This window comes from Oncorhynchus masou, chromosome 27 (genome assembly GCF_036934945.1).
Source record: "Oncorhynchus masou masou isolate Uvic2021 chromosome 27, UVic_Omas_1.1, whole genome shotgun sequence".
Classification (NCBI taxonomy): domain Eukaryota; kingdom Metazoa; phylum Chordata; class Actinopteri; order Salmoniformes; family Salmonidae; genus Oncorhynchus; species Oncorhynchus masou.
Genome location: NC_088238.1, coordinates 11,928,638 through 11,943,530, shown reverse-complemented (window position 1 = coordinate 11,943,530; position 14,893 = coordinate 11,928,638). Strand labels below are relative to the sequence as shown.

The window sequence follows — 14,893 nt, the reverse complement described above, 5'->3', positions numbered from 1 at the left end:
CGTGCCCCTGGCTATCTAAAAAAATAAAATATAATAAAAATACATCTAAATCAAATTGTGCCATTTGGTTTGCTTAATATAAGGAATGTGAAATTATTTATACTTTTACTGTTGATACTATGATACTATATTTTAGCAATTACATTTACTTTTGATTAGTAGGTTTATTTACGTCATTTTCTATTAAGGTATATTAAATTTTGCTAATGTATGGCAATTGAGTACTTTTTCCACACCACTGCATGTACATATTACCTCAACTAACCTGTACCCCCTGTATATAGCCTCCTTATTGTTCTTTTATTTTTGCTCTTTTATCAAATAAAGAAAATAGTTAATTTAGTAAATATTTTCCTACCTGTTGTAGTCGGCACCATGTGACAAATAACATTTGATTTGATACTGAGTCAACTTATCTGACAGTGCTGCTGTGAACTAGAGCAAAACAGGAGATGTATAAAAAATTAAGGATATCATTGATGCAATTTCAATGTTGTTTGAGTTGCTTTGTGTTTCACCAAATTAGCTTGAGATGATTTTACTGCAACACTTCATCCAAGTTGCTTGACATAGGAGTTTCAAAGAGCTGTCAGTCAAGGCGAGCTCATGAACATCGCCATGCTATGTTGTGGCCTTAGGTCTCTATTTATGTAGTGTTGTGTTGTCTCTTGTTGTGATGTGTGTTTTGTCCAATATTTTTATTTCAGTTATTTTGTATTTTTCATCCCAGCCCCTGTCCCTGCAGGAGGCCTATTGGTATCCTTTCATTGTAAATAGGAATTTGTTCTTAACTGACTTGCCAAGTTAAATAAAGGTTAAATGAAGAAAAAACAATATATAATAATAATATTCTGCGTGTACTCAGAATATTGTCCACATCCTGACTTTTTATTCTCATTTTGTGACTAAACAGATCTTTGTCATAATGTTCTTTCTTTCAGCTTATCCTGTTTTCCTCCTTTGTGGATGTTTTTAACATGCGTCAGTAAATTAGACTTTTGATTGAAGCTTTTCCCACAGTCAGCACAGCTAAATGGTTTATCTCCTGTGTGAGTCAGTTTATGACTCCTAAGGTTCCCCTTCTGAATGAAGCTTTTCCCACAGTCATCACAGCCAAATGATTTCTCTCCTGTGTGAGTCAGTGTATGCTTCTTTAGGGACCCCTTCTGATTGAAGCTTTTCCCACAGTCAGCACAGCTAAATGGTTTCCCTACTGTGTCAGTCAGTTTCCATTTCTGATTGAAGCTTTTCCCACAGTCGCCACAGCTAAATGGTTTCTCTCCTGTGTGAGTCAGTTTATGCTTCTTTAGGGACCCCTTCTGATTGAAGCTTTTCCCACAGTCAGCACAGCTAAATGGTTTCTCTCCTGTGTGAGTCAGTTTATGGTTCCTTAGATTCCCCTTCTGATTGAAGCTTTTCCCACAGTCAGCACAGCTAAATGATTTATCTCCTGTGTGAGTCAGTTTATGCTTCCTTAGGTTCCCCTTCTGAATGAAGCTTTTCCCACAGTCAACACAGCTAAAAGGTTTATCTCCTGTGTGAGTAAGTGTATGCTTATTTAGGGACCCCTTTTGATTGAAGCTTTTCCCACAGTCTCCACAGCTAAATGATTTCTCCCCTGTGTGAATCCTCATGTGCTTGGACAGATCTCCTTTAAGTTTGAAAGTCTTGCAACAAACAGGGCTGGTGCAGGGTTTCCTGCCGTGACAGAGTCGGACATGGGCTGTCACTTTACAGGTGGAATTGTAGCGTTTTCTGCAGAAGCTGCATTCGCTGAGTCTCTCCTTGAAGAGAGTCGCATGACTCTTCAGGTCAGCTTTCAGAGCAAACATTTCACCACAGTCACGGCAGTGGTGAGGTTTTTTTAGACGTGGTGCTGGGTTTGAAACAGTGTTCCCCCATTGATAGGTTTGGATCCATTGGAGGGCTGGGATCCAATGGTGGGCTGGGATCCAATGGCGGGCTGGGATCCAATGGCGGGCTGGGATCCAATGGCGGGCTGGGATCCAATGGCGGGCTGCTGTCAAGTGCTGCTGGGTTGCTGCTTAAGGTTGAGCTTTGGATGGGTAGATTGTTTTGATTATCTTGAGGGTCACAGGGAATGTAGAGACCCTTAAGGTGGGTCACAGTAACAAAAGGTGTGAGATCCACTTGTTTAGGGTCACGCTCTCTGTTATCCACAGTCTGGGTTTGGGGAAGAGTCAAGGACTGAAGTGGGTCCTCCTGATCACATTCACTTTTCACACAGGAAGGAGTGAATTTGAACTCTATGATATCAGCCTCCAGCCCTTGAAGCTGCTCTTCCTCCTGACTGGTCCTGAGTTCCTCCTGTTCCTCTTTAATCTGTGGAAGTTCTGGGTTCTCCTGCCCCAGACTGGGGCTCCACTCCTGCTCACAGTGCTGCTGCTCAGGGAGAACCTCAAAGACAGAGAGTTGCAGAGATTCTGAAGGAAAGGAGAGAGGAGCAGAGGTTATCTATACAGCTTTTAGACATCAGGGTTGGGGTCAATTATAAGTTAAAGCTAGAATCCTTAGTTTAGAATCCCTAACCACCATACTACCCTAACCTCCATACTGCTCATCCATAACTGGCATCCAGTTTGTCTTCTTAATAATGGCTATAAGATATTAGCCTTACTACTTGCAAAAATAATTGAAGTCCTGGATGCAGTCATTGATGAAACACAGTCTGGCTTTATGAGGAACATACATATTTCTAACGATATCAGACTAGTATTAGACATACTTGACTACTCAGACCTAATAACCAAGGATAGCTTCATATTCTGCTCTACCAAGCAAAAAGACAGTAACTGCTAATTTGTTCGAAAATTAGTTAATGTCTTTTTTGCTACATTAAACACATGCTTAATAATGTGGACAAGTATCCTGCCTCTATTGTATTGTGTTTTGGACAAAATGGGGGTCATGTTAGCAGTAACTGCATAAAGTTACTGTGAAACAAGGTAAATAAAAGCCATTTTTCTCAGTTCCACGCAATGAGTGTAATGTGAAACGCTAGCTTAGTTAGCGGTAGTTCGCGCTAAATAGCGTTTCAATCGGTGATGTCACTTGCTCTGAGACCTTGAAGTAGTAGTTCCCCTTGCTCTGCAAGGGCCGCGGCTTTTGTGGAGCGATGGGTAACGATGCTTCGTGGGTGACTGTTGTTGATGTGTGCAGAGGGTCCCTGGTTCGTGCCCGGGTATGGGCGAGAGGACGGTCTAAAGTTATACTGTTACATGAGCAGTTACTGCCTTTTTGCTTGGTAGGGCAGTATTGTTTTTCCATTTTTCATAAAGCATTTGACACAGAGCAGCAGTTCCTCTTCCACTCCCTTGAAATGTGGCATTGGAGATTTTTTATGTAAGGCTATTAAGACTATAGGAATGGTAACAGCTCTATCAAACTGAAACATGGCATCTCACCGAGATTTGAGTTAAAGAGAGGAATTAGGCAAGGTTGTCCTATCTCACCATATCTGTTTTTATTAATCAACTTCTAACAAATTATTTAAATAATAGTCCTGTACAAGGTATCTCCATAGCTGGTAAAGACATTATTTAACCCAACTTTCTGACGATACTTCACTTTTTCTGAAATATGCTGGTCAGATTCCCATATCGATGATTGTGATAAAATAATTTTCCGAAGCATCTGGCCTATGTCTTAACATTAAGAAATGTGAACTCATGGCTGTCAAAGAGTGTATGACAACCTCATATTATGGTATTCCAGTGAAAGAAGAACTTACATATTTAGGCATAACCATTAATAAGGATCAGAAGTCTAGAGGCGTATTACATTTTAACCCTCTTATTAAAAAACCCCAGAAGAAGCTAAATCAATGGCTAGAGGGACTTATCTTTAAAAGTCCTAATAACCAAGGCTGAGGGGTATCTCTAGGCTAACATATGTCGCTCTTTATATTATGATGGTAAAATAAGCAGAGAGAGACCAGAAGCTTTTCAACTTTCTGTTTAGAAACCGTACCCATTACATTAGGAAAACTGTTGTAATAAACACTTCTGAGTATGGTGGATTGGAATTTTCTGGACTGTACTACTTTAAATAATACTTTTAAGATCAATTGGATAAAACAATTCCTAAGAAGACCCACTTGTATGTGGAACTTTATTCCTAATCATGTATTCTCTACTTTTGGTCGCCTTAACTTCATGTTGGTTTGCAATTATAATATTGACAAAGTTCCAGTGAAACTCTGCTTTTCATCGGCAGGTTTTCTTGTAATGGTCCTTAATTTATAAGCATAATTTTTCTCCACACATATAATATATGTGGAATAATCGGGACACATTGTATAAAATACTTATTTGTTTGTAGAATATTGGTTCCAAAAAGAATATCCTATTGGTGAGCCAACTTGTAGATGCAGAGGGTCTTACACTTCATTTTAAGGAATGCTTATCACTTTACAATATCCCTGTGACACCATAATATTTTGCAATTGTTTTAGATACCATTCCCTCCAGTGTTGCTTTATTACTCAGGAATGTGTACTTGAAACCAAATACTTTTACAGGGGTAGTATTTTACTGGGTGACTTTTTCACCAGTCATTTTCTTTTCAGGTATCTTTACTTTTCCTCAAGTGTGACAATCCGGTACTTTTTTCCTCCACTGATACTCTTTATATATACACACTTGTGTTCCCCCAAATAAAAAATGTGTGGTTCAGTTAAAACGGTTGGGAAACGCAGCACACATTCAAACGAACGAAACGCACCCAGCGTTTTGAGAAGTCAACAGTTAGAGTAAATTCAAATTAACAGTACATTACCTTAAACATTCTGGCTTGTACAGCTTGTGAGAGGAAATGTTCCTAACAAACGTAGCTACAGCATCTCCTCAGATGTGTGTAATCAGCAGCAAAATAACAAAGTCTAATGTATTAGGCAAGGTTGGGTAAATTAGAAGTAAATTCAAGTGAACCAACATTCGAATTAAATTATTGAACAACTAGAATATTTATTCAATCTCGAACTGAAGATAATAAGCTAGTATTTATTTAAAATGTTTTTACATTTAAAAGTACAACTTCAAATCACTTCCTGATTCGTGACGATGTTTCCCTCCATTAATAAAACATATTGAAATGCAGCTCGCTTAAAACCTAAACAGTTTATTTATTGAGTTATCTACCGAGCCATCACTAGATCTACATACGAACCTATTCTACATAGTTTTATCTCCGGTGTGATCCGCAGCAGTCTCCGTAGCCGATCATTCTCCTCGTGGTACTCCGCTACCGTTTCTTCAACTGCCCCCAAAATCTCCACAGCTGCCGCGGTTAAACGCTCATTTAAAAACACACGAAACGACTGTAGTTTAGACATGTTTCAGTCGACTGAGAGTTGAAGAAAGAACGATAGTGACAAACACACTCCTCGTTTTATTTCCGTATTTTATTTTTCTGTTTTTAGAAGCGGGTGGAGAGCCCATAAACACAACACAGCGCCACAATGTGGGTGGGGGTTTTAATACAAGTTACAGATAAATTACAATGGAAATCCATAACTACGTGTGGAAACACGAAACAGTTCAATTGAGTAATAGCGTTGTTATTAGTGTATGCTTGGGACTAATTGGACAGCGTGCACTAAACCAGAGAATGTCATTATCAAGAGCAATTATAAAGACATGCGATTGAAATGGGTCTGACAAAACACTGTAATCTACTTAACACAGAGTTTGTAAGTATAGAAAATGCACTTATCTGGAGTCGACTGAATATCATTGCTTGAGTAGCATTAGGTCAAAATGGATGAGAAATACTCTTGGACAAATGGAAGGAGATCTTTTCTGGAAAGCATACATTTGTATATTTCTGTTTTAATCATTACATTATCACATGAATCAAATCAGACTTTACTTATATAACTTTTTTGTTTTTATTAATACATACTTTATCTGAAACTGAAAGCTGGGTTAACTGGTTGTTTAAAGAATAGCTCTATTGCCATAGGGGAACAGGTGTGTGTGTGTGTTTGTCTGTAGCCAGCTGTGTAGCGTGACACTAAACATTGAACTGTCAACAGCAGGACTCAAGTGTTCAGCCCTGTTTCCATGACTAATGTACCAGGTTTATAATCCACAGTGTTCATCCCTGTTTCCTTCACTACTGTACCAGGTTTATAATCCACAGTGTTCATCCCTGTTTCCTTCACTACTGTACCAGGTTTATAATCCAGTGTTCATCCCTGTTTCCATGACTAATGTACCAGGTTTATAATCCACTGTGTTCATCCCTGTTTCCATGACTAATGTACCAGGTTTATAATCCACTGTGTTCATCCCTGTTTCCATGACCAATGTACCAGGTTTATAATCCACAGTGTTCATCCCTGTTTCCTTGACTAATGTACCAGGTTTATAATCCACTGTGTTCATCCCTGTTTCCATGACTAATGTACCAGGTTTATAATCCACTGTGTTCATCCCTGTTTCCATGACCAATGTACCAGGTTTATAATCCACAGTGTTCATCCCTGTTTCCATCACTAATGTACCAGGTTTATAATCCACAGTGTTCAGCCCTGTTTCCATGATTTATGTACCAAGGTTATCATCCACAGTGTTCAGCCCTGTTTCCAAGGCTCCTTGGAGTATAAGTGGAACACATTGAAATTCTGATTGACGTGAAATTGGCATCTACTCAAAGAGGATCGAGAAACAGAAGACACTTTTCTCCTCTCTGTCGTCACCACTTGGGTCATTTGTTTCGTTGTGAGTAAAGTATTGACGGCAATGTGCTGCCGTACAGTCAGTCGCACAACAAGACAAATCAGCACAGCAGGACAGCATTCAGTTGTACTAAAGTTTTTTTAAACTAACCATTATTCTATATGTGGTTGTACTCCTGTTTCTCCAACTCTCTACTCGATCTCCTAGTATCCCTGTGAAACGGGGGTCTGGTAACAGTATAGCTTCCTCCACGGTCCCTTTCCCCCATACTGGATTCCAACCAGTGATCCGCTGCTTGCAAACATGTGACCGCTCTCCTTGACAACGTACCTACTGTTGAGTACGGAAAAATATCTACTTCGATTGTTCCATTGGTGACATTTCAAGCTAGCTGTGGAATGAGTTTACGATAGGATTTTAACTGCGTTGCACTTACCCCTTCTAAACTCGCTACACACCGAGAGGGAAAGAGAGATTAGAAATACAATTCACATTCTCACTTCTCATGTTGTTGTAGCCTACTGAAAGGATCCACATTAGTGTAATAGATCCACTTCATTGGCCAGCGAGCCGACAGTGGTGTAAAGTACTGTAATGAAACAGCAGGGAGCAGGTCTTGACCCTCGACCTTCGAGCCCGAGGTCCGGCGAGCTATCGACTGTGCCACAGGGTCGATTTCCACGCTCATAAACCCAGGAACGCGCTCACCGGCCAAGCACACGCACTGTCGTGGATGCAAGGTCCGATCACTTCTGACACCAATGTAATGAAAGAGGCAGGGAGCAGGTCTCGAACCCTCGACCTTCGAGCCCGAGATCCGGACTGTGCCACAAAAGCATGCTCGTGCGGCAGGGTCAATTTCCGCGCTTATAAACCCAGGGCTGTTACAGTACTTAAGTAGTACTTCAAAGTATTTTTACTGAAGTCGTATTTTGGGGTATCTGTACTTTACTATTTATCTTTTTGACAACTTTTACTTTTTACTCAATAAATGTTCTCTCTTACCCAATAGTAGTTGTTACATTTTGAATGCTTAGCAGTACAGAAAAATGGTCCATGTTTGCAATTTTTATTATGATATCTGAGAGTAACTAATAAAATCAATGTGGGCCCCCGGTTGGTAATTCGACCATTAGACTAGAAAATGTTAGCTGACATGGGCTAATTGAGTGACTATCAGTGACTGACATAAGAGAAAATTGTTTCTGCTCAACCAAATGTCAAAATTGCACCTTGTGTTTTGTACTGTCCTAACTCACAGATGTAAGTTGAGACCCAGACAGTTAAAAAAAGATTATAATACAAATAATGTTTTTTGGGGGGGCATTGATCCTAGGACCTTCAAAAGGTGGGCCCATCCCTGTGCTAGAATATCTAGCTTCCTGTCGAGCATGCTCCGTGGTGCACCTTGGATGGAACCACTTACTAGGGAGAATAGGGGGGTACTCTTGGTCCAGTCAGTGTTCCCTCTTCGCAAAATATATCTGACTTTTATTTTTTATAAAAAAATATATACATGCGAAGACAACTACCCAACTACCAAAAGGAAAAAAGGCTGCCTAAGTATGATTCCAAATCAGAGACAACGATAGACAGCTGTCCCTGATTGAGAACCATACCCGGCCAAAACCTAGAAACAAACAACATAGAATGCCCACCCCGAATCACACCCTGACCTAACCAAATAGAGAAATAAAACGGAGCTCTAAGGTCAGGGCGTGACATGGCGGATGGTGAAGTAGACATACTTGGTATTCACATCTCAAAAAATATAAATTAACTTACCACAATCAATTTCAATAGAAAGTTAACAAAAATAGATAAGATTCTGCAACCATAGAGAGGCAAATACTTCTGTTTATGGAAAATTGACATTGATGAACTCTTTGGTCCCACCACAGCTTACTTACTTACTAATGGGGCTGCCTACTCCAGACAACTTGTTTTTAAAACCCTATGAGCAAAATATATCATTTTATTTCGAAAGCTAAGCCATACAAAATTAAACGTGCCTATTTATATAATGAACATGAGTTTGGGGGGCTTAAATGATTAAATATTAAAGCTTTAAACCTCTCATTAAAGGATTCACTCATACATAAATTCTACTTAATTAAACCCAAAATGGTTCTCCAGTAGATTAAGTAAATTTGTTTTAAAAAGTAGCCTTTTTGCCTTCATGCAGATTACAACTTCTAATTTCTGACTAATTTAAAATGAAATTAAAGTATCACCCTTTCTTAAACAAGCCATACAAAGTGGGTTAAAATTTCAGTTTTATCCTCCAGAAAAGATAGAACATATATTACAACAAATGTTATAGTTAAACTCAAATATACTGATGAATAAAAACATTCTTTAAATATTATATTTATTAATATTATGAATAGAAACAGAGGAGTTATGTCACATGTGCAGCTATTGAAAATATATAGGAATGTCTGCTCAATCCAAACTTACAACCAACTGATTGACGCATTACCACAAAAATGGAGGAGGCAAGTGGAAGAGGGAGAAGGTAAGGCACTTGTTTGTCTGCCATATAGTAAAGATACAAATGGGCTGGAAAGAATTGGCATAATTTGAAAAATATACCAGTTTCATTTGAGGACAAAAATGTTGACAGCTGCGCCATAAAGATTGCAGAATAAATGGGAAGAGATTTTCAATGTACCGATTCCATGGCACATGGTTTATGAACTGGTACAAAAAACAACACTTGATTCAACACTTCGAGTTTTTCCAATTATTATACAACACTCTTGTCACCAACAGAATGCTATATATATGGGGAATACAACAATCTCAACTCTGTAGATTTGGCTGCAGAGACAGACTCCGTAGAGCATTTATTTTGGTATTGCCCCCATGTAGCTTGTCTCTGGTCACAGGTTCAAAATGAACCTTACAAATAGCAGTGTTGGGCAATTTGGAAGCCACAGTCAGTGAAATAATATTACTTGTAGTAAAAGTTTACATCTTTGGCTCACAATCTGTGGATACTATACGATTAGAAAGGTTCAAAATGTATAAAAAACATCACAGCACAATTCAAAAATATATGACGGTGGTCTATGACGATAGGTAAGATGGGCTGAGGGTGGGAGTAAGGAGTCGATGTTCAGTCATGTATTATTATGTACTTACTGTATGTAAAATGTATGTACAGTTGTGGCCAAAAGTGTTGAATGACATTAATTTTCACAAAGTCTGCTACCTCAGTTTGTATGATGGCAATTTGCATATACTCCAGAATGTTATAAAGAGTGATCAAATGAATTGCAATTAATTGCAAAGTCCCTATTTGCCATGCAAATGGACTGAATCCCCCCAAAACATTTCCACTGCATTTCAGCCCTGCCACAAAAGGACCAGCTGACATCATGTCAATGATTCTCTCGTTAACACAGGTGTGAGTGTTGACGAGGACCAGGCCAGAGATCACTCTGTCATGCTGATTGAGTTCGAATAACAGACTGGAAATTTCAAAAGGAGGGTGGTGCTTGGAATCATTGTTCTTCCTCTGTCAACCATGGTTACCTGCAAGGAAACACGTGTCTTCATCATTGCTTTGATATTCTTCAAAAGGTACAGGGATTGGACTGCTGAGGCCTGGGGTAAAGTCTTTTTCTCTGATGAATCCCCTTTCCGATTGTTTGGGGCATCCGGAAAAAAGCTTGTCCGGAGAAGACAAGGTAAACGCTACCATCAGTCCTGTGTCATGTCAACAGTAAAGCACCCTGAGACCATTCATGTGTGGGGTTGCTTCTCAGCCAAGGAAGTGGGCTCACTCACAATTTTGCCTAAGAACACAGCCACGAATAAAGAATGGTACCAACACATCCTCAGAGAGCAACTTCTCCCAACCATCCAGGAACAGTTTGGTGACGAACAATGTCTTTTCCAGCATGATGGAGCACCTTGCCATAAGGCAAAAGTGATAACTAAGTGGCTCGGGGAACAAAACATCATCAAACCTTTTGGCCGACTGTACAGTACCAGTCAAAAGTTTGGACACACCTACTCATTCAAGGGTTTACATTTGTACTATTTTATACATTGTAGAATAATAGTGAAGACATCAAAACTATGAAATAACACATGGAATTATGTAATAACCAAAAAAAGTGTTAAACAAATCAAAAGATATTTTATATCTGAGATTCTTCAAAGTAGCCACCCATTGCCTTGATGACACCTTTGCTCATGTTTGAAGCGGAAAAGCTGTTAAAAAACTAACAATTAAAAAAAGAGTAAATGTTACTTATTTAATGAATAACATAACTTCCATGTAAACAATGAGTCGTTGGGACCTCCCAGGATGTCACAAAATGGTCGCCTAAAGGACGTTGTCATGGTTCCCTAGAGGATCTGTCTAATTCCTGGCTGGTCTTGAGGACGTTTTTAAGGAATTCTTGGGATGTTGTGTCATGGTCCCTGAAGGTTAATGGGACATTGTGCCATGCTCTCTCCTGGAGGTTTTTGTCTAGTTCCCGGTTTGTTCCGAGGACATTACCCGATGCTCATAAAGAAATGCCACCCCCCCCCAAAGAAATGGTTTACCCAGGGCACACGCACCCTAGTTTCATTACACATCACCCTTTGTTACTGTTGCCAAAGGCCCTGACTGGGTGAACCACTGATCCAGTCTCAGCTCTTTGTCTTTTAGAAATGCTAGGGACAGCCACCCCCACACAAACAGTGCTTTTAACAGTGTTTTACACCCACATATTTGAGAATGTTCTCTTGGGCGGCTTCCACCCGGTTACGTAACCCTGAACCTTAGAGGCTGCTGCCCTTATGGCCACTTGCATAATGGAACACTAGTCACTTTAATAATATTTACATACTGCTTTACTCATCTCATATGTATATAATGTATTCTGTTCTACTGTATTTTAGTCTACGCCACTCCGACATGGCTTGTCCTAATATTTATGTATTCCTTAATTCCATTATTTAACTTTTTGGTTTGTGTGTATTCCTGCTGTGCCACACAATCTGTAGAATTTCAGAAGTTCCCTATACATTCATTACCTATAATACATCTATGCACGTAACAAAATAATGCCATCTGCACTAATATTTTAGTCATCAGGTAATCTGACTATTCTCTCAGTTATTCCAGCTATGTGTGTCTGAGCGTGTACTCAGAATTGTCCACATCCTGACTTTTTATGTTCATCTTGTGACTAAATAGATCTTTGTCATAATGTTCTTTCTTTCAGCTTATCCTGTTTTCCTCCTTTGTGTATTTTTTTCACATGCGTCAGTAAGTTAGACTTTTGAGTGAAGCTTTTTCCACAACCATCACAGCTAAATGGTTTCTCTCCTGTGTGAGTGAGTTTATGGTTTCTTAGGTTCCCATTCTGATTGAAGCTTTTCCCACAGTCACTACAGCTAAATGGTTTCTCTCCTGTGTGAGTCAGTTTATGCTTCTTTAGGGACCCCTTCTGATTGAAGCTTTTCCCACAGTCAGCACAGCTAAATGGTTTCCCTCCTGTGTGAGTCCGTTTATGGATCCGTAGGTTCCCCTCCTGATTGAAGCTTTTCCCACAGTCTCCACAGGTAAATGGTTTCTCTCCTGTGTGAGTCAGCATATGGCTCCTTAGGTTCCACTTATGAATGAAACTTTTCCCACAGTCTCCACAGCTAAATGATTTATTTCCTGTGTGAGTCAACATGTGGTTCTTTAGGTTCCCCTTCAAATTGAAGCTTTTCCCACAGTCTCCACAGCTAAATGGTTTCTCTCCCACTCCTGTGTGAATCCTCATGTGCTTGGACAGATATCCTTTGAGTTTGAAGGTCTTGGCACAAACAGGGCAGATGCAGGGTCTCCCACTGTGACAGAGGCGGATATGGGCCTTTAGTTTACAGGTGGAGGTGCAGCGTTTTCTGCAGAAACTGCATTCACGGAGTCTCTTCTTGTAGAGAGTCATATGCCTCTGCAGGTCAGCTTTCAGAGCAAACGTTTCACCACAGTCACGGCAGTGGTGAGTTTTTCTAGACGTGGTGCTGGGTTTGGAACAGTGTTCCCCCATCGCTGGGTTTGGATCCAATGATGGGCTGGGATCCAATGATGGGCTGCTGTCAAGTCCTACTGGGTCACTGCATACAACTGAGCTGTGGCTGGAGGCATTGTTTTGATTATCTTGAGGGTCACAGGGAATGTAGAGACCCTTAAGGTGGGTCACAGTAACAAAAGGTGTGAGATCCACTTGTTTAGGGTCACTCTCTCTGTTCTCCACAGTCTGGGTTTGGGGAAGAGTCAAGGACTGAAGTGGGTCCTCCTGATCACATTCACTTTTCACACAGGAAGGAGTGAATTTGAACTCTATGATATCAGCCTCCAGCCCTTGAAGCTGCTCTTCCTCCTGACTGGTCCTGAGTTCCTCCTGTTCCTCTTTAATCTGTGGAAGTTCTGGGTTCTCCTGCCCCAGACTGGGGCTCCACTCCTGCTCACAGTGCTGCTGCTCAGCGAGAACCTCTTCAGAGACAGAGAGCTGCAGGGAATCTGGAGGAAAGGAAAGAGGAGCAGAGGTTATCTATAGAGCCTTTAGACAGTCGTCACTAGCTGGCACAGCCACATACATAAATCCCACCTATTTCTAAAATGTATCTTCTGAAAGAAGAACTGAACTCAAGAACCAATTTCTCTAATTGAAAACAGCATGTGACCGGGAACTCTGCCAGAGCACATGGGCAGTTAAAGGTCACGAACAGTCAAAATCATGTTTTTCATGCAATTGGATGATATTTGAAGGAAACCAGATCAAAGTATGATGACCAAAGTATGAAAATGACTGTTGCTTCTACATTGATAAAGTTTGATCATAAAGTTACTGGTTCCCTCCCTCATGTCAAACACTTGGACTCATTATTAAGGGGACAAGGTGACATCACTTCATTTTAATGTGTGCTAACATAATATTCTCTTCTCTTTAAATACGTACTGCATTGTCACAAACATCGGAGAAGTTGTGTTTGCAGAGGGGCGTGGTTTATATAGCTGGTCATGGCTCACATCAACACCATCATCTCAGAAACCCTAGACCCACACCAATTTGCATACCGCCCCAACAAATCCATGGCTTGGGGGTAAAAGCTGTTAGGAAGCCTTTTGGACCTAGACTTTGCACTCCGGTACCGCTTGCCGTGCGTTAGCAGAGAGAACAGTCTATGACTTGGGTGGCTGAAGTCTTGACAATTTGTAGGGCCTTCCTCTGACACCGTCTGGTATAGAGGTCCTGGATGGCAGGAAGCCTGGCCCCGAGCAGTAGCCATACCAGGCAGTAATGCAACCAGTCAGGATGCTCTCGATGGTGCAGCTGTAGAACCTTTTGAGGATCTGAGGACAATTGCAAAATATGTTCAGTCTCCTGAGGTGGAATAGGCTTTGTTGTGCCGTCTTCACAACTGTCTTAGTGTGTTTGGACCATGATATCTATGCATACTCACTTGAACTCTATCTACATGTACATATTACCTCAACTAACCTGAGCCCCCCACACACGGACTCTGTACCGGTACCCCCTGTATATAGCCTCCTTAGTTATTTTACAGCAGCTCTTTCACTATTTTTTACCTTAACTTATTTTTCTTAAAACGCATTGTTGGTTGAGGGCTTCTAAGTAACATTTCACTGTAAGATCTACACATGTTGTATTCGGTGCACGTGACAAATAACATTGTGGTCACACCAGATCTGATCAGATTTCTGATCAACCCCCCTACCTTTTTTAAGATATATGTGACCAACAGATGGATATCTGCATTCCCGTTAATGTGAAATCCATAGATTAGGGCACAATGGATTTATTTCAATTTATTTAATTCCTTATATTAACTGTAACTTAGTAAAATTTTAGAAATTGTTAAATATATTTATATTTTTGTTCAGCGTAGCCATCTGAAGATCTACATACGAACCTATTCTACATAGTTTTATCTCCGGTGTGATCCGCAGCAGTCTCCGTAGCCGATCATTCTCCTCGTGGTACTCCGCTACCGTTTCTTCAAATGCCCCGAAAATCTCCACAGCTGCCGCGGTTAAACGCTCATTTAAAAGCACACGAAACGACTGTAGTTTAGACATGTTTCAGTCAACGGAGAGTTGGGTATTCAGCATGTATGTATACATCCACGAGGAAAAAAATGGTGTTCACAAACAAAACAAACCCTCCCTTAGTTTT

General features: G+C 40.3%; 2 protein-coding genes across 3 annotated transcripts; both read right to left on the bottom strand.

The window, feature by feature from the left end:
* Positions 1 to 1,230: 1,230 nt before the first annotated feature.
* Positions 1,231 to 7,516, bottom strand: LOC135515618 (uncharacterized). The gene is made up of 2 exons (XM_064939241.1): positions 5,188 to 7,516; positions 1,231 to 2,444 (listed from the first exon to the last, which is right to left on the bottom strand). The coding sequence occupies exons 1-2, from the start codon at positions 5,351 to 5,353 to the stop codon at positions 1,843 to 1,845; spliced, it is 768 nt and encodes a 255-aa protein (XP_064795313.1). The 5' UTR covers positions 5,354 to 7,516; the 3' UTR covers positions 1,231 to 1,842.
* Positions 7,517 to 9,206: 1,690 nt separating this feature from the next.
* On the bottom strand, positions 9,207 to 14,893 carry LOC135515614 (gastrula zinc finger protein XlCGF57.1-like). 2 transcript variants are annotated; one of them, XR_010451836.1, is made up of 3 exons: positions 14,631 to 14,718; positions 13,655 to 14,049; positions 13,132 to 13,215 (listed from the first exon to the last, which is right to left on the bottom strand). XR_010451836.1 is itself a non-coding variant. In XM_064939236.1 (2 exons), exons 1-2 carry the CDS (start codon positions 14,794 to 14,796, stop codon positions 11,909 to 11,911), a joined length of 1,473 nt encoding a protein of 490 aa, XP_064795308.1. In that variant the 5' UTR covers positions 14,797 to 14,893; the 3' UTR covers positions 9,207 to 11,908. The 2 variants fall into 2 exon arrangements, 1 of the variants encoding a protein (XP_064795308.1); XM_064939236.1 differs by lacking the exon at positions 13,655 to 14,049 and having other exon boundaries at positions 9,207 to 13,215; positions 14,631 to 14,893.